Source organism: Melospiza georgiana, chromosome 12 (genome assembly GCF_028018845.1).
Source record: "Melospiza georgiana isolate bMelGeo1 chromosome 12, bMelGeo1.pri, whole genome shotgun sequence".
Lineage (NCBI taxonomy): Eukaryota > Metazoa > Chordata > Aves > Passeriformes > Passerellidae > Melospiza > Melospiza georgiana.
Window position 1 is genome coordinate 15,179,932 of NC_080441.1, and position 12,819 is coordinate 15,192,750.

General features: G+C 52.8%; 1 protein-coding gene across 8 annotated transcripts in view; it reads left to right on the plus strand.

The window, feature by feature from the left end:
• The window catches only part of DLG3 (discs large MAGUK scaffold protein 3), an 80,402-nt gene extending 71,482 nt beyond the window's left edge, over positions 1-8,920 (plus strand). For 4 of the 8 annotated variants that reach the window (XM_058032851.1, XM_058032854.1, XM_058032853.1 and 1 more), the window contains 8 exons: positions 518-563; positions 1,526-1,567; positions 2,221-2,271; positions 3,057-3,158; positions 3,325-3,497; positions 4,042-4,151; positions 4,729-4,820; positions 6,417-8,920. In XM_058032851.1, the coding sequence (XP_057888834.1) occupies positions 518-563; positions 1,526-1,567; positions 2,221-2,271; positions 3,057-3,158; positions 3,325-3,497; positions 4,042-4,151; positions 4,729-4,820; positions 6,417-6,523 (723 nt within the window). In that variant the 3' untranslated portion in view covers positions 6,524-8,920. The remainder of the gene's footprint in view (positions 1-517; positions 564-1,525; positions 1,568-2,220; positions 2,272-3,056; positions 3,159-3,324; positions 3,498-4,041; positions 4,152-4,728; positions 4,821-6,416) is intronic. The other 4 variants (XM_058032852.1, XM_058032855.1, XM_058032858.1 and 1 more) reach the window with 2 other exon arrangements.
• Positions 8,921-12,819: the final 3,899 nt, after the last annotated feature.

The following is a 12,819-nucleotide window of genomic DNA, read 5'->3' on the forward strand; positions in this document are numbered from 1 at the left end:
GCTGGCACTGAGGGGTCCCTGCCTCACATTTCCACAGCCTGTGCAAGCATTGTGGTGTGGGGCAGCTGACACACACAGCTGGGGACAAGTGCCACGTATTGCAGGACTGTGTGCTGTGCTGGGGAGGCACAGAGCCACTGTGCCCTGCCAGGGCACCCCATGAGGAGAAGCACTTCAGCCCCTGTGCCAGCAGCTCAGGGCTGCAACTGCTTGCTGCCAGCGATGCTGCTGTGGCTGCCCTGCCCTCCCCAGGCCCAGGGTGGCTCCTGGGGGCTCTGTGGCAGAGAGGGTGAGCTTGGGGGGCGGAGGGGGTCCAGCCAGACAGGGCAGGGTGTTGGCAGCGGGCTGATGGTGTCAGCTCTGAAGATATTTAACCTCACTTGCAGTTGCAGCTCTGGGCCGTTCTGCACTCCTGTCACTAATGCTGGTCTGGCTCTGTCTCCCCCGTCCCTCTGACTCCCCTTTCCTGCGCTGTCTTCTCTCCCCCTCTCCCCCCTCTTGCTGTCTGTGAAATCAGGACTTCCCTGGGTTAAGTGACGATTATTATGGAGCAAAGAACCTGAGTAAGTTGAATTCCGATGCACATTGTTCCCTGTGTGTGGCTGGCGGTGCCTGGGGCGTGCCTGGGGCAGCTGTGCTTCCCTGGCTGCAGGGCAGGAGGAGCCCGGGGGCTGCGGGGCTTGAGGTGCCTCTGCTGCACGTGGGACGGGGTGGGGGAGCTTGTGTGGGGGTGGTGGCCATGCCCTGGGTGCCTGCTGCACCTCCTCATCCTCTTCCTCCTGCTCCTGTCTGGGTTGGTTGGTGCTTCAGCACTCGGAGCCACTTCCAGTGTGGGTGGGACGTGGCCATGGTGGGCCTGCTCTGAACGGGGAGGGTGACAACATTTTGAGGTGTTCCCATCTTTCTCTGGGTTACCACATGTGCAGAACTGCAGAACAGGGAGAGGAGCCCCATGGGGTGTGAGTTCCCTGCCAAGCCCCACACCCCAGGCAGTGCAGAGCCTGACTGGGGCAGGCAGCGGCCAGCAAGGCTCTGTGGGGTGGTCGCAGCACTAGGATCAGCCTGAGCAAGCAAAGCCCCAAACTCTGTCCCATTCTGTCACTGTCTTGTCTCTGTGTGTCCCAGCCCCATCCCCAGAGGCAGTGGATCCCCTGTCCCCATCCCTGTGCCAGCACAGCCGTGCCCTCCCTGCCCGCTGTGTGCATGCTGCACTGCTCCCCTGCCAGCACCCCCTGTGCACTCCCCCTTCCCTCGGCCTGGGATGCCCTCACATGTGCCAGGCAGGCCCTCCTGGCCTCTCTGTCCCCTCCTGGAGCATCCCCTGCATGTCCCCGGGCTCCCAGCCCAGGGTGAACGATGCCGCCCTTGCCCACGAGGCACAGACTCGTCCCACTGGGTGCTGGGCTGCAGGTCTTGGGGAGCCACTGCTGTCCTGCCCTTGGTCACCAGTGCTGGGTGACAGCTGGCTGCCCCCGTGCCTCCTGCCCAGGCTCCTTCTGAAGGGATCTCTCTGGTTGCTTTGCAGAGGGCGTGACATCAAACACCAGTGACAGCGAGAGCAGTTCCAGTAAGTGTGTGCGCACCTGCTCTCCCGCCCCTGTCCGTGTGTCCGTGTGTCCGTGTGTCAGTGTGCACGTCTGGGCACGTCCATCCTGTCTGTCTGGAGGCTGCTCCTTCCTGCTGGTGACACTGAGATGCTGCGGCCAGCTCCCTCCTCGGGGCAGGGACAGCAGGGGCTGGCAGTAGCAGTGAGCCTGCCTGCTTCCCTGCTCTCTCCTGGCTGCTCCAGGGCGGGGTGGTGGCTCCCAGGCCGTGGTGATGCCCCATCCTCAATGGCCAGAGGCCAGGCCTGGAGCATAGATGGCTCCTGGAGCCCAAGCCTGTACAAGAGTATGGGATCCAGATGCTCCCTCTGTCCCCAGAAAGTCCTCTAAATACCTGCAGGGAGGACACAACATCCCAATGGGCTGGAGCCTGCAGCAGTGGGGGAGGGAAGGAGGAGGCTTGACCCAGAGCTGGGACATGAATAATTGAAGTGGCTCAAGGGCACATAGCTGCATGCCCGGCGTGCTTCACATCCGTGGGTGGAGTGAAGGGGACAGCCTGGAGTGTCCCCAGAGCTGGAGGAGGCTGGAGGGGCAGGGGCCAGCTCCTCACAGCTGCAGAGGGGCTGGAGAGCTGCTGCAAGTGCTCACCTCTGTCCCCCTGGCTCTGTTGCAGAAGGACAAGAGGACACCATCCTGTCGTACGAGCCAGTGACGCGGCAAGAAAGTAAGTCCTGAGCTGAGCTGCCCTGTGCCCGCTGCAGCGGGGCCACCTGTGTGCCCAGCACAGCCAGGGGGCCCTGTGGGCCCTCCCCTCCTGCCACAGCAGCGGGGCACTGGGTGGGTGCAAGGGGAGTCCTGTGGTGCATGCAGCAGGGGAGCCAGGTGTGCACGGCTTTCCTGGCCTCACTGCCCAGTTTTAATCAGAAAAGATTTGTGTGTGGTCTGCAAGACCAAGGGAGAGATCCAGAGCTAAAACTGAGCTGGGCTGTAGTCCTCAGCTGAGGGCAAGATTATCCCTTCCTGCCTCAGCCCCAGTCCCTGCTGCAGAGCAGAGCATCCCCTCCCCAGCCACAGCCTGCAGCCTTTAACCCTGCTTGATGCCCAAACCCTGCAGACCCTTTTGCAGGCTGAACAGTCCCAGCCTCGGTGGTCTGTCTTTGCCAGGAGCTGCATCTGACCCTTAGGCTCCCATCACTCCCCCAGCTCTGTGCATCCTGGCCCAGCTGTCCTGGTTCTGGCTCCTGCCCAAGCAAGGGAGCAGCTTTGCTGATCCTTGACCCTGGAGACCTGCAGAACCTTTCCTGGGGCCATGCAGATGGTTTGGGTCAGATGGGAAGGACATGTTGACCATGACCAGGAGGAGATAAACTCTCACAGAGGAGGCACCTTTGGGTGCCCATGTGAGCAGGAGCACCCACTGCCAGCAGGGAGAGGGCAGGTCCATGCCAAAAGTGGCACTGGGGTCAGCTCTGCAGCGCAGGGGGGCTCAGGTGTGGCTCTCATTTGCAGTTCACTATGCCAGGCCAGTGATCATCCTGGGCCCGACCAAGGACAGAATTAACGACGACCTCATCTCGGAATTCCCTCACAAGTTTGGTTCCTGCGTGCCCCGTAAGTCCCAGCTCGGGGCCACAGGTGGAGGGAGGGCACAGGGCTGGCTCTGCTCCTTGCAGGGTCCTGCCTGAGGCACAGGGAGGGGGCAGGAGCACAAGGTGGGTTTGTCCCTCCTGGTTTGTGGGGTCACTCTGGGCTCACTCCTGGTTCCCGCTCTCTGCAGACACCACCAGGCCTCGGCGTGACAACGAGGTGGACGGCCAGGACTATCACTTTGTGGTGTCCAGGGAGCAGATGGAGAAAGACATCCAGGACAACAAGTTCATAGAGGCTGGGCAGTTCAACGACAATCTCTATGGCACCAGCATCCAGTCCGTGCGGGCGGTGGCGGAGCGGGTGAGTGCCAGGTGCCATTCCTGGCACTGGGATGCATCCAGCAGCTCCCCTCCTTCCCCCCTGGTGTTAATCAAGGGCTGTAACCACATTAAGCAAGCACAGCACGATCCTCTCCTCCCTCCAGAGTCCTGCCAAGCCATGTGGCTGCTTTTCTCAGCTGTGTTACTCTGCCTCAGCGTGGTACCTCTGTCATCCAAACTCCACCCAAAAGCCTGGCACTGCTGGCCCAGCCTTGTGCTCAGGACTCACAGAATGGAGATACCTGGGTGCCCTCAAAGCAGCAGCGTTCCTCTGGAGGAGTCCTGGAGCTACCCAGGGCTTGTAAATAGTTTCACAAGTCCAGACAAAGGCTCAGTCCCTTTGCATTGTTGCTGTCCTGCCCTGAGCCAGCAGGAGTGTGAGGCCATTGGGAGCTGGCTTGTGCCTCAGGAGTGGGGTTCATTTCTGTGGCTCCTCCCTTTCCAAGCACATCTGTATGAGCAAGCTGTTTCCCACACAGAGCAGAGTGTGTGGGTAGGTCTGATCCTGCCTGTCTCCTTTCCAGGGGAAGCACTGCATCCTGGATGTGTCTGGCAATGCCATCAAGAGGTTGCGACAAGCACAACTTTATCCCATTGCCATTTTCATCAAACCTAAATCCATTGAAGCCCTCATGTAAGTGCAGCACCGTGTTCTGTGCCTCTCCAGCTGCCTGTCCTGCTGCTCCTGGCCCTGGGTAGAGCAGGCTGGAAAGAATGGGAGAGCTGAGCTTGCAACTCTTCTGAGCAGCAGCAGCAGCAGCATAGAGTATTATCTGTGGGGAGAGTCAACAGCTTGAGAGTGACTCTGAGATCAGAAGGAATTCTGCTGGCACCAAGGGGCCTGGGAAAAGCCCTTCTCAAGTCAGAAGGGGTCAAATTGCTTATTTCTGTGTTTTATGGGGATGAGAAACCCTAGGCAGGCAGCAGCAGTCTCACAAGTTTAAGGGATTGTGTGGGTTTGAATTCCCTTCCGTGCTGTGGTGCAGGGGCTGGGGTAGGTGGCAGTGGGAGGAACTGTGGAGGTTGAGATGAAGGGCCAAGGCAGCCTGGGGTCTGTGGGGAAGGGAGCTGCCTTTGGGAGCTGGGTCCTGCACAGCTGCCATTCCTCTGAGCAGAGGATTCCCAGGCACCCTGGCTCTGTGGGCTATTTTTGCTCCTGTTCATTGCTGAGAAAAAGAGCTGAAAATTTTCTTATTTTTTGTGTGTGGCAGGGAGATGAACCGGAGACAGACGTATGAACAGGCCAACAAGGTCTTTGACAAAGCCATGAAACTTGAGCAAGAGTTTGGAGAATATTTTACAGGTGAGTGTCCTGAGCAGGCTTGTATCTGATTTACTTCATTTTTCCATCCAGCAGCTGTGACCTCTCTACCAGCACTGTCCTACTGCAGGGTCATGGGAAAACATCCAGCTTCATCAAAGCAAGACAGAAATGGCACTTTGCCAGGAGGGCTCTGCAAGGGGACTGCTCCAAGATCAGTGGATAGAAGTAAACCAGTCAGAGAGGAGGAGACAAGTTGTCAGGCAGGATTTTCTGAGTTTGTGAAAGCTAATCACCAACTTCAACAATAATAAAAATCTAAAAATCCCCGAGCAGGGGAAGCACAGGGTTTCAGAGTGCTACAAGTTTACAGGAAGTAAACTCCCTGCATGGGAGAAAAGGGGAGCATTTTCAAAAAGAGAAAAGAGAAGTTTCTAAAGGGGAAAGATTAAAAATTAGTGACCTAAATGGTGGAGACAGTCCTGAGTTATTACAAAACATCTACTAAAAAAGACTGGAAGTTTGGCTTGCTTCCTAAGTAGTCTTTGCTCAAGAGCCAGTCAGGGGTTGCTGACACTTTGTGCCTGCTGAGATGAACTGCTCATGACACAGGCATCCTTGTGCATTAGGGAACTAATGTTTGTAACATGATTAATTCTGGAAAACCACAGGCAGGTGAAGAGGCAGAGGAACTGGTCTTCCATCCTTTTTCCAGTGCAATAGCTGTTTCTTCTGAAGTTGAGGAATGAAAATGTTGCCAAACTCTGCATTGCCTGCCTAACAGCTACTGGGAAAAACCCCAAGCAGGATGTTTTCCAAAAATTGATTTCAGCTGGGCAAATAATGGGGTACAAACACAGTGAGCTTTCCCCAGACTTCCTGTCCTGGGCTCCAGAGCTGCTGGCTGTTTTTCCAGGAAAACAGGCCCTCAACATGCCACTGTGCACTTGGAGGGCGAGTTTGATGTTGACCTGTGAAAAAGGAATGCTGTTGGCTGAAATGTGTTGAAAGAACTGGGTAATGGGCAGAGAGATGGTCACTGCCACAGGTTCTGTGCCAGTAACTTAGAAGGAGGGAGCAGAGATGCTGGAGGATGGTCCTGGCTGGGTTACAGAGGCAGGAAAGCTTTGGCCCTTCTTGAGCATCTTGCTGTGATGTAGCAGGATGGGGCAGGGGCTGCTGCTGGGAGCCTTTCCCAGCCCGAGAGCTCTGTGTTCCCACCCTGCAGCACAGGAGGCAAACAGGAGGAGCCCTCAGCAGGCAGCCAGAGGGAACACCAGAGGGAAGGGACAAAGCTGGCACCTCGGGTGGAGTGCTTGGTGCACCCCATGAGCTGCCCCAGCCCTGCCTTCCCCGCTGTGGTGAGCGCAGCCCCGTGCCTGACACAGCGTGCAAAGCTGATTAGCAGCCTGGTGTGGAGGGCCCTGCACACAGCCAGGAGCTCTGCCAGAGGGATCAGCACTGGCTAATCCCCACCGAGGTGCTGCTTTAACCCTTTGTGTCACAGGGCCCAGGGCAGCTCCCCTGACACCGCCTGGCTCAGTCCCTGCAGGCTGTGCCCTCTGGGGCTCCTGGAGGGCTCTCCCTGACTCAGGGCAGTGCTGCCTGGGGCTCAGGGTCTTGCTTGTTCTCTTCCAGCCATCGTACAAGGAGACTCTCTTGAAGAAATTTACAGCAAAATCAAACAGATCATTGAGGACCAGTCCGGGCACTACATCTGGGTCCCGTCCCCAGAGAAACTCTGAAGATGTCTCCCTCCTGCTTCCCTGTGAGCAGAAGATCTCTGAAGTCCCACCCATCCGAGCCCTCTGCCCCGAGGGGGAGGGATATGAAAACTATTCCTGCTCCCTTTTTTAGATCGTCGCAAAATTGAGTTTTCTAGTCCTGTTTCTTTTGTTGGGATGAACTCATATCATTCATCACGTGACTGTTCCCACCATTCCTGCATGGACCTTCCCACTGCTCCAGTAGAGACAGACGAAAACCCATTCAAGGTCGTTTTTTTATTATTATTATTATTATATTATTATTATATTATTATTATTATTATTAACTAAACGAAGAATCAAGATGGGAGGAGGCAGCTAAGGACTAATGTAAGAAGACAAGTGAAACAATGGACTCTGAACACATGAGCTGGTGTCAGAGCTCCAGGGGCATTTTTCCAAGTGTGACCGTCTAGCAGCTCTGAACAGTGCGACAGATGGGGCAGCAGAAAGCATTTTATTTATCTGTATATGTAATTTATATATAATATAGAGGAGAGATATTATATATATATTATATATATATATATGTATGTGGACTAGGAAATCTGAGGGACCTCTCTGGAAAGGTGTTGTATTATTGCAAGGTTCTCTCAGTTCCTCTGTCCCGAGCACTCGGCGCAGGGAGTCCACTTGGGCAGGAAGAGCTCAAACGGTACCAGGTGCTTTGGAAACTTCTCCCATGCAGGCCAGTTCCCTGCAGCCCCCCTGGGTCTGAGACAGGCCAGAGACTGGCACAGCCTGTGCAGGAGGGAGCAGAGCAAGGAGCAGCAGCTGGCCTGCGAGAGGCTGGGAGACAGAGACTGAGCAGGAGGCTGCGGAGCAAGAGAATGGATGATGCTACATATTAAATTGCACATTGTTTTACACATCACCTTATGTGTTTGCATGAGAGGTTTCCTTTTGGTTCTATTTTTTTAAGCTGATTTTAAACCAAAACCATATTGTGTTGTTGTGTTGGCTTTTTTAATTATTATTATTATAATTATTATTATTATTCCATTTTTCTCTTGTCAATGATGAACTGAATGGGTATAAAATCCAGTTTTTTAACTTATTTTTTAAGCTGGCTCTATTGTAAATAGAATCTAGATCTGTGGTGTTTAGTTAAGAAATACTTTACTGGCCACATGGAACAAATGTACTCACTGTCCTGTGTTGCTGTGAAAAACCTGGGATGTTGGACTGGCCCTGTACCTGTGGGTGCAGGTGGAATGACCCATTCTGGCTGTGGCAGCACACTGGCATTCCCTTCTGCATTAGCCACTGGCAGGAAAAGCCCCCAGCTGTGCCTTGGATGGACACTCCCATTTTGCAGATCAGTGACAGATTAAACCCTTCTCTGTCCCCTGCCCTGCTGTGTGCCCGTGCCAGGGCTGGCTGTCCCGGGAGGGGCCCTCCCTGCAGCAGAGGTGACAGCATGGCCACCGTGCCTGGCTCTGACATTCTGTGTGAATCTGTGGCTGGAGCTGGGTTCTGCTGCCTCCCCCAGCCACCCCAGAGCCCTGGAGTGGTGCCCCAGCTGGCAGCAGAGGGGCACAGGGTGCAGAGCTGCCCCATGCCCTGGGCACTGGCATTTTTCAGGAGAGGCACAGAGACACTTGGCCCTAAGCTGAGACATGTCTGTCTTTGAGGACACTTTGTGCTTGAGTGGGGCTCCAGGCCCTTGTGTGGAGCTGGGGACACTCTCGTGGCCTTTGAGCAGCGTGTGCTGGGTTCTCAGAGTCCAGGTCCCAGTGCTCCCACCTTACCCAGAGCTGTGGATGCTGTTCCTCACACAGAGCCACCCACAGCACAGGAGGTCGCTGTCCAAGCACGCCCAGGTAAGTCTCCTCCTGCGGTCCCTGTCCCCGAGGTGCTGGCTCTGTGTGTCAGTCAGTGACACTGTCCCTGTGCTGCCTGGGGAGGAGCCCTGCAGGGACTGAGCAGCTTCTGGGGCCAGGAGGGCTCTGCAGCAGCCCCAGCTGTGAGCACAGTGGAGGGCAGGAGGATTCTGCTGTCGCTGGGACCGACCCTAAAGGAGCACACAGAACTCTGGCAATGGGTTCCTGCCGGGCATGCAGCCCCTGCCCCGCTGGTCCTGCTCCAGCTGCTATAAACGTCGGTCCCTGAAGAAGTGGAGTAAGTGAAACAGAAGTCCTTAAGGTGCTAGTCACACATTCCTATCTTTTGTCTTTTTTTTTTCTTTTCTTTTTTCTGTTTTTTCCTAATAGCCTGTCTCCCTCTCTCGAGTCACGTGGAGAAAAGATGATGTACTCCATGGCATAGCTGACAGTACTGAATCAATCATGACAACAGTAGTTGGTTAACAGTGTTTCTTCCAAGGAGACATATATTTTTAATAAACAGAGAGTTGCAAAGAACTCTTGTCTTTGAGACCTTCTTGTAGAGTCCTTCATTGTGTACCAGATCTGGGTTTTTTTGGTGCTGGTGTTACCAATTCTTCATATGGTCTCTTTATGGCAAACTGGAGTGTTGACACTTGTTTAGGGGGGAAAAAATAGTCTTTTTTAGTATAAAAGGTGATACCTGAGAACTTGCCTAGTGGAAAAAGGAAACATAAAAAAAAAAAAAAAAAAAGAAAATAGAAAATAAAAGAAAGGAAGTGGGCTTATTTAGAGCTGCAACTCAGCCACTGAAAAGTGCTTTTGGTTGGGTTGTTTTAAGCCAGGTTAAGTCTGGCCTGACAACACAACACCATAATGTATTCTGGATCATGGCTTGAATTCTGGGGAGGTTGCTTTACAAATAATAGGGTCCGTGGGCTGCTATATAATTGTTCTTGTATTGGATATAAAGACAACAAAGCACATACATAGTCCAGCTAATAGAGAGCTTCTTTTTACAGTTTTAACATGCTGTTTAAATATCAGAAGTTGTAAGGACAACTGGTATAATTTTTAGTACCTTCAAATGCAAAGAAAAGGAGTGTTCACTGAGAGACAAATGTGGTTAGAGGAGTGTCACAGTACTCTTGTGCCTGAATCTGCTTTGTCATTTAGCTGAGCTGAAGGGGTTTGGGTTTTAAATACTCAATTTCTTTTTTAATTTCAAACTGCACAGAAGAGAAGCAAATTATGATTTCAGGAGAACAAGGATATTGTACCCACTGAGCATGGGCATAGAGTTTGCTGACTGTTGAGTTTGTGAAGCTCACTGGACAAATTCAAAACCATTTAGAAACTCCTTTAACTGATCAGATCAGCAGCCTGGTGGTGGTGGTTGTCCACAAAACACCAGAAGATTCAGCAGTTGCTATGCAGACCTGATGCTAGAATTACCACTGTCAAAAATCAAACTTTGCTTGTATGCTGACAGATGTGGAGCCAGGGATGAAGCAGCACAGAAATACTGTCTGTTGCTGCTCTGCCCAGCCCATGTGGGGCTGCAGACGCCCCTCCCATGGCCTGTCCTGAGCTCCTGTGTCACCTCATCTGCTGTGACAGCAAAACTCCCAGGCTCCAGGGAGAGAGGAACACAGGGTTATCTTCTCAAATAAACCCTGGCACTGCTGTGAGGCAGAACAACCATGTGAAGAGAAACACCATGTGAAGAGAAAGAGGTGGCTTGGAGAAGGAACTGGCTCTGTTAAAGCTGTAACCACCCATTTTCCTGGCTAAGGATAAGTTGCAAAGTCCTGGCCCAGAAAATAGCAGAGCATTGTCCTGAAAATGCTCCTGTGCAGTTGTGAAATGTAGGAGCTGGTTCTTTTCTCTCCTAAGATGTCCTGCTAAAGCTGCCTGCAACAGGCATGAAACTAATCTGCCCTAAGACACTTCTAGAAAATTAGACTGTAAGCTGCTTGTGCTCTAGAGAAACATGTCTGTGCTTCTGTCTGCAGCTCTGGGTAATTAGCTGCCTTAGCTAAGCAGGAGAGCACAGGTTGTGCTGTGAGGCTACTGGAAGTGGGGCTTTAAAGGAATGTAATTAGAATTTTCTCCAAATTATTTTCCCCATTGATGGAGCTGTCTTAGATACGCCTGTTGTTGCTAATGATGCTTGGCAGCACAATCTTCAAGAACTGCTGTTCTCTGCTTTCCTCAGGCTGTCACAGCAGGATTCATGGCACTGAAGCATCTGCTGTGAAGCAGGTGAAGTTATCATCTTGTCAAAGGTGTCTCTTTCTTTCAAGAATCCTTGGGTATCTTGACCTTCAGTGTTTATTTATATCCCTTGCCTCCAAATGAGGGTCATTTGTTTACCCTTAGGGTTTTCAACCCTAAGGGAAAACATTACACATAGTTAGAGTCAATCAGTGCAGCGTGTCTGAATGGTACCAGCACGTGTGAGCACCTCTGGGACCTGCAGGACCTGCTTGGGACCACACCTGACTCAGCACAGGGTGACTCTGGAATTTCCTCCCCTGGTTACAGTGCACTGCTTGACAAAAGCTCCTGCCCAATCCTCTAATGAGCTTCAGCCCTCTTCCAATTACCTTCATTTCTGATTGCTGTGACCACTAAGTGTGAGTGGCCAGGGCAGCTCCCCTTCCTGTCCTGCCTCTCCCAGGTGCTCAGTGCAGCCCCAGCAGTGGGAGCAGAGCTCTTTCCCCAGTGCAGGGCTGTGGAGAAGCCCTGCTCCTGCTGCTCTGGGTGACAGTGGCACAAGGGGCTCCAGGGCTCAGCAGCTGGGCTGGGATCCTCTCTGCCCTGTCCATTCCCAAATCTTCTCAGCAAGGATGTTTTCCCCAGGGCAGGCTGCCTGCCCCATCAATCCCAGGTGTTGGTTTGGACTCAGCCAATTCACACTGCAATTCCCTCGTGCCTGTGCACTGCTGCTCCTCCACAAATGGTTAAAAAGTCAAATTAGGGGCAAAAAAGGGCAGAAAATACTGGCTAGGGAAAAGGGAGGGAAGTTTGTGATGCCCTGCCCTGGAGGATCCATCTGTGCTCTCAGGAGCAGGGAGGGCTCTGCAGCACAGAACCAGTGTCCAGCACACCCTGGAGCTCCCACAGTGATGTGTAAATAGGAAAGTACAGCTGCAATGCCACCCTCTGGAGCCCTCTGTGCACATCCAGGGATGAGCACACAGCTCTGAGCTGAAAGAGAACAGGGATCAATGGAAAGGTAAGAATGGGGGAGGAATGAACAGCTCTGTTATTTTTTTACAGGTCAGCTGTTGCTGGTTTAGAAAACATTTATAAACCACAGTCACCCTCGATGGAGTGCTGAACTGTAAAGCACATTTAGCCTGGACCAGCCTGCATCTGGACCAGAAAACACCTGCAAAGGTGTGATTGCACACAGACAACCTACAGGGAACAGCCACTGGAAATGGCTAATTACAGTCTGATTCAACTAGGAGAGGAATTCCTGCCCTACTTAAACCCTTTGGTAAATACTAAGCCTGGAATAAAATGTACTGTGTAAAAATGTGCAGGAAGAGATGAGTGCTATCAGCAGAGTCTGAAACTTATCTGATCCGGGCTCTTCAGGGCTGTGTGTAGCATAAAAGAAATCAGAGCATCTGCAAGGAAAAAATTCAAACCATTCTGGCTGTAGGCAAACCCCATTTAGTGTTTGCTGCCTTCTATGGCTGTATATAATTACCTCCTTGCACTTGCTGGGCAAGCATGACCTTTCTGAGCAGGTACAGTGTGACACCTTTACCTGTCTATGTGTGTGCAAGTCAGAACTGAGCAGCAATTACAGCCAGCCCAGCAGGCTCCAAGGAGATTCTGCAGGCAGGATGGAAACCTTTGAGTTTGTGGCACCATTTAGAGTCCCCCAGTGCTGTGATGCAGCATGGATCTCCAAACCTGTGACTCCAGAAGAATTTTCTGTTTCATCTGAGACCTGGATTTTTTTACAGATTTAAAGGTATTCCTTGGTTAAACAGGCAGCACACTGTGCATTACAGATGTGAAAGCAGTGTCTCAGAGACCCAAACTAGGCCTGGTGAACTGATGTAAGCTCACCATGAAATGGAGAATTGACACTAAGCAGATCCATGCTCCTGTAAAGGAGCTCCCCTGTGTGACCCTTCAGGTGCCCTCCTGGGGTCCCAGTGCCACCACCCCAGACTGGGACCAGAGGCCCTTTGCAGTGGCAGCTCCAGTGACCCAGTGGGCCCTTGTTGGGCTCCCTGCACACCCCACACTCACACACAGAGGATTCCCCACTGGCTCAGCCCCAGCTTTCCACAGCCACGTCCCAGATGTGCTCAGACTTGCTCAGCACCTGCCTGGCCCAGGGCTCAGGAGCCCTCCCAGCACTGCCAGGGACAGCTGCAGCTTCTCCCTGAGCTCAGCACTGCTGCTTCTTCTATTCCAAGG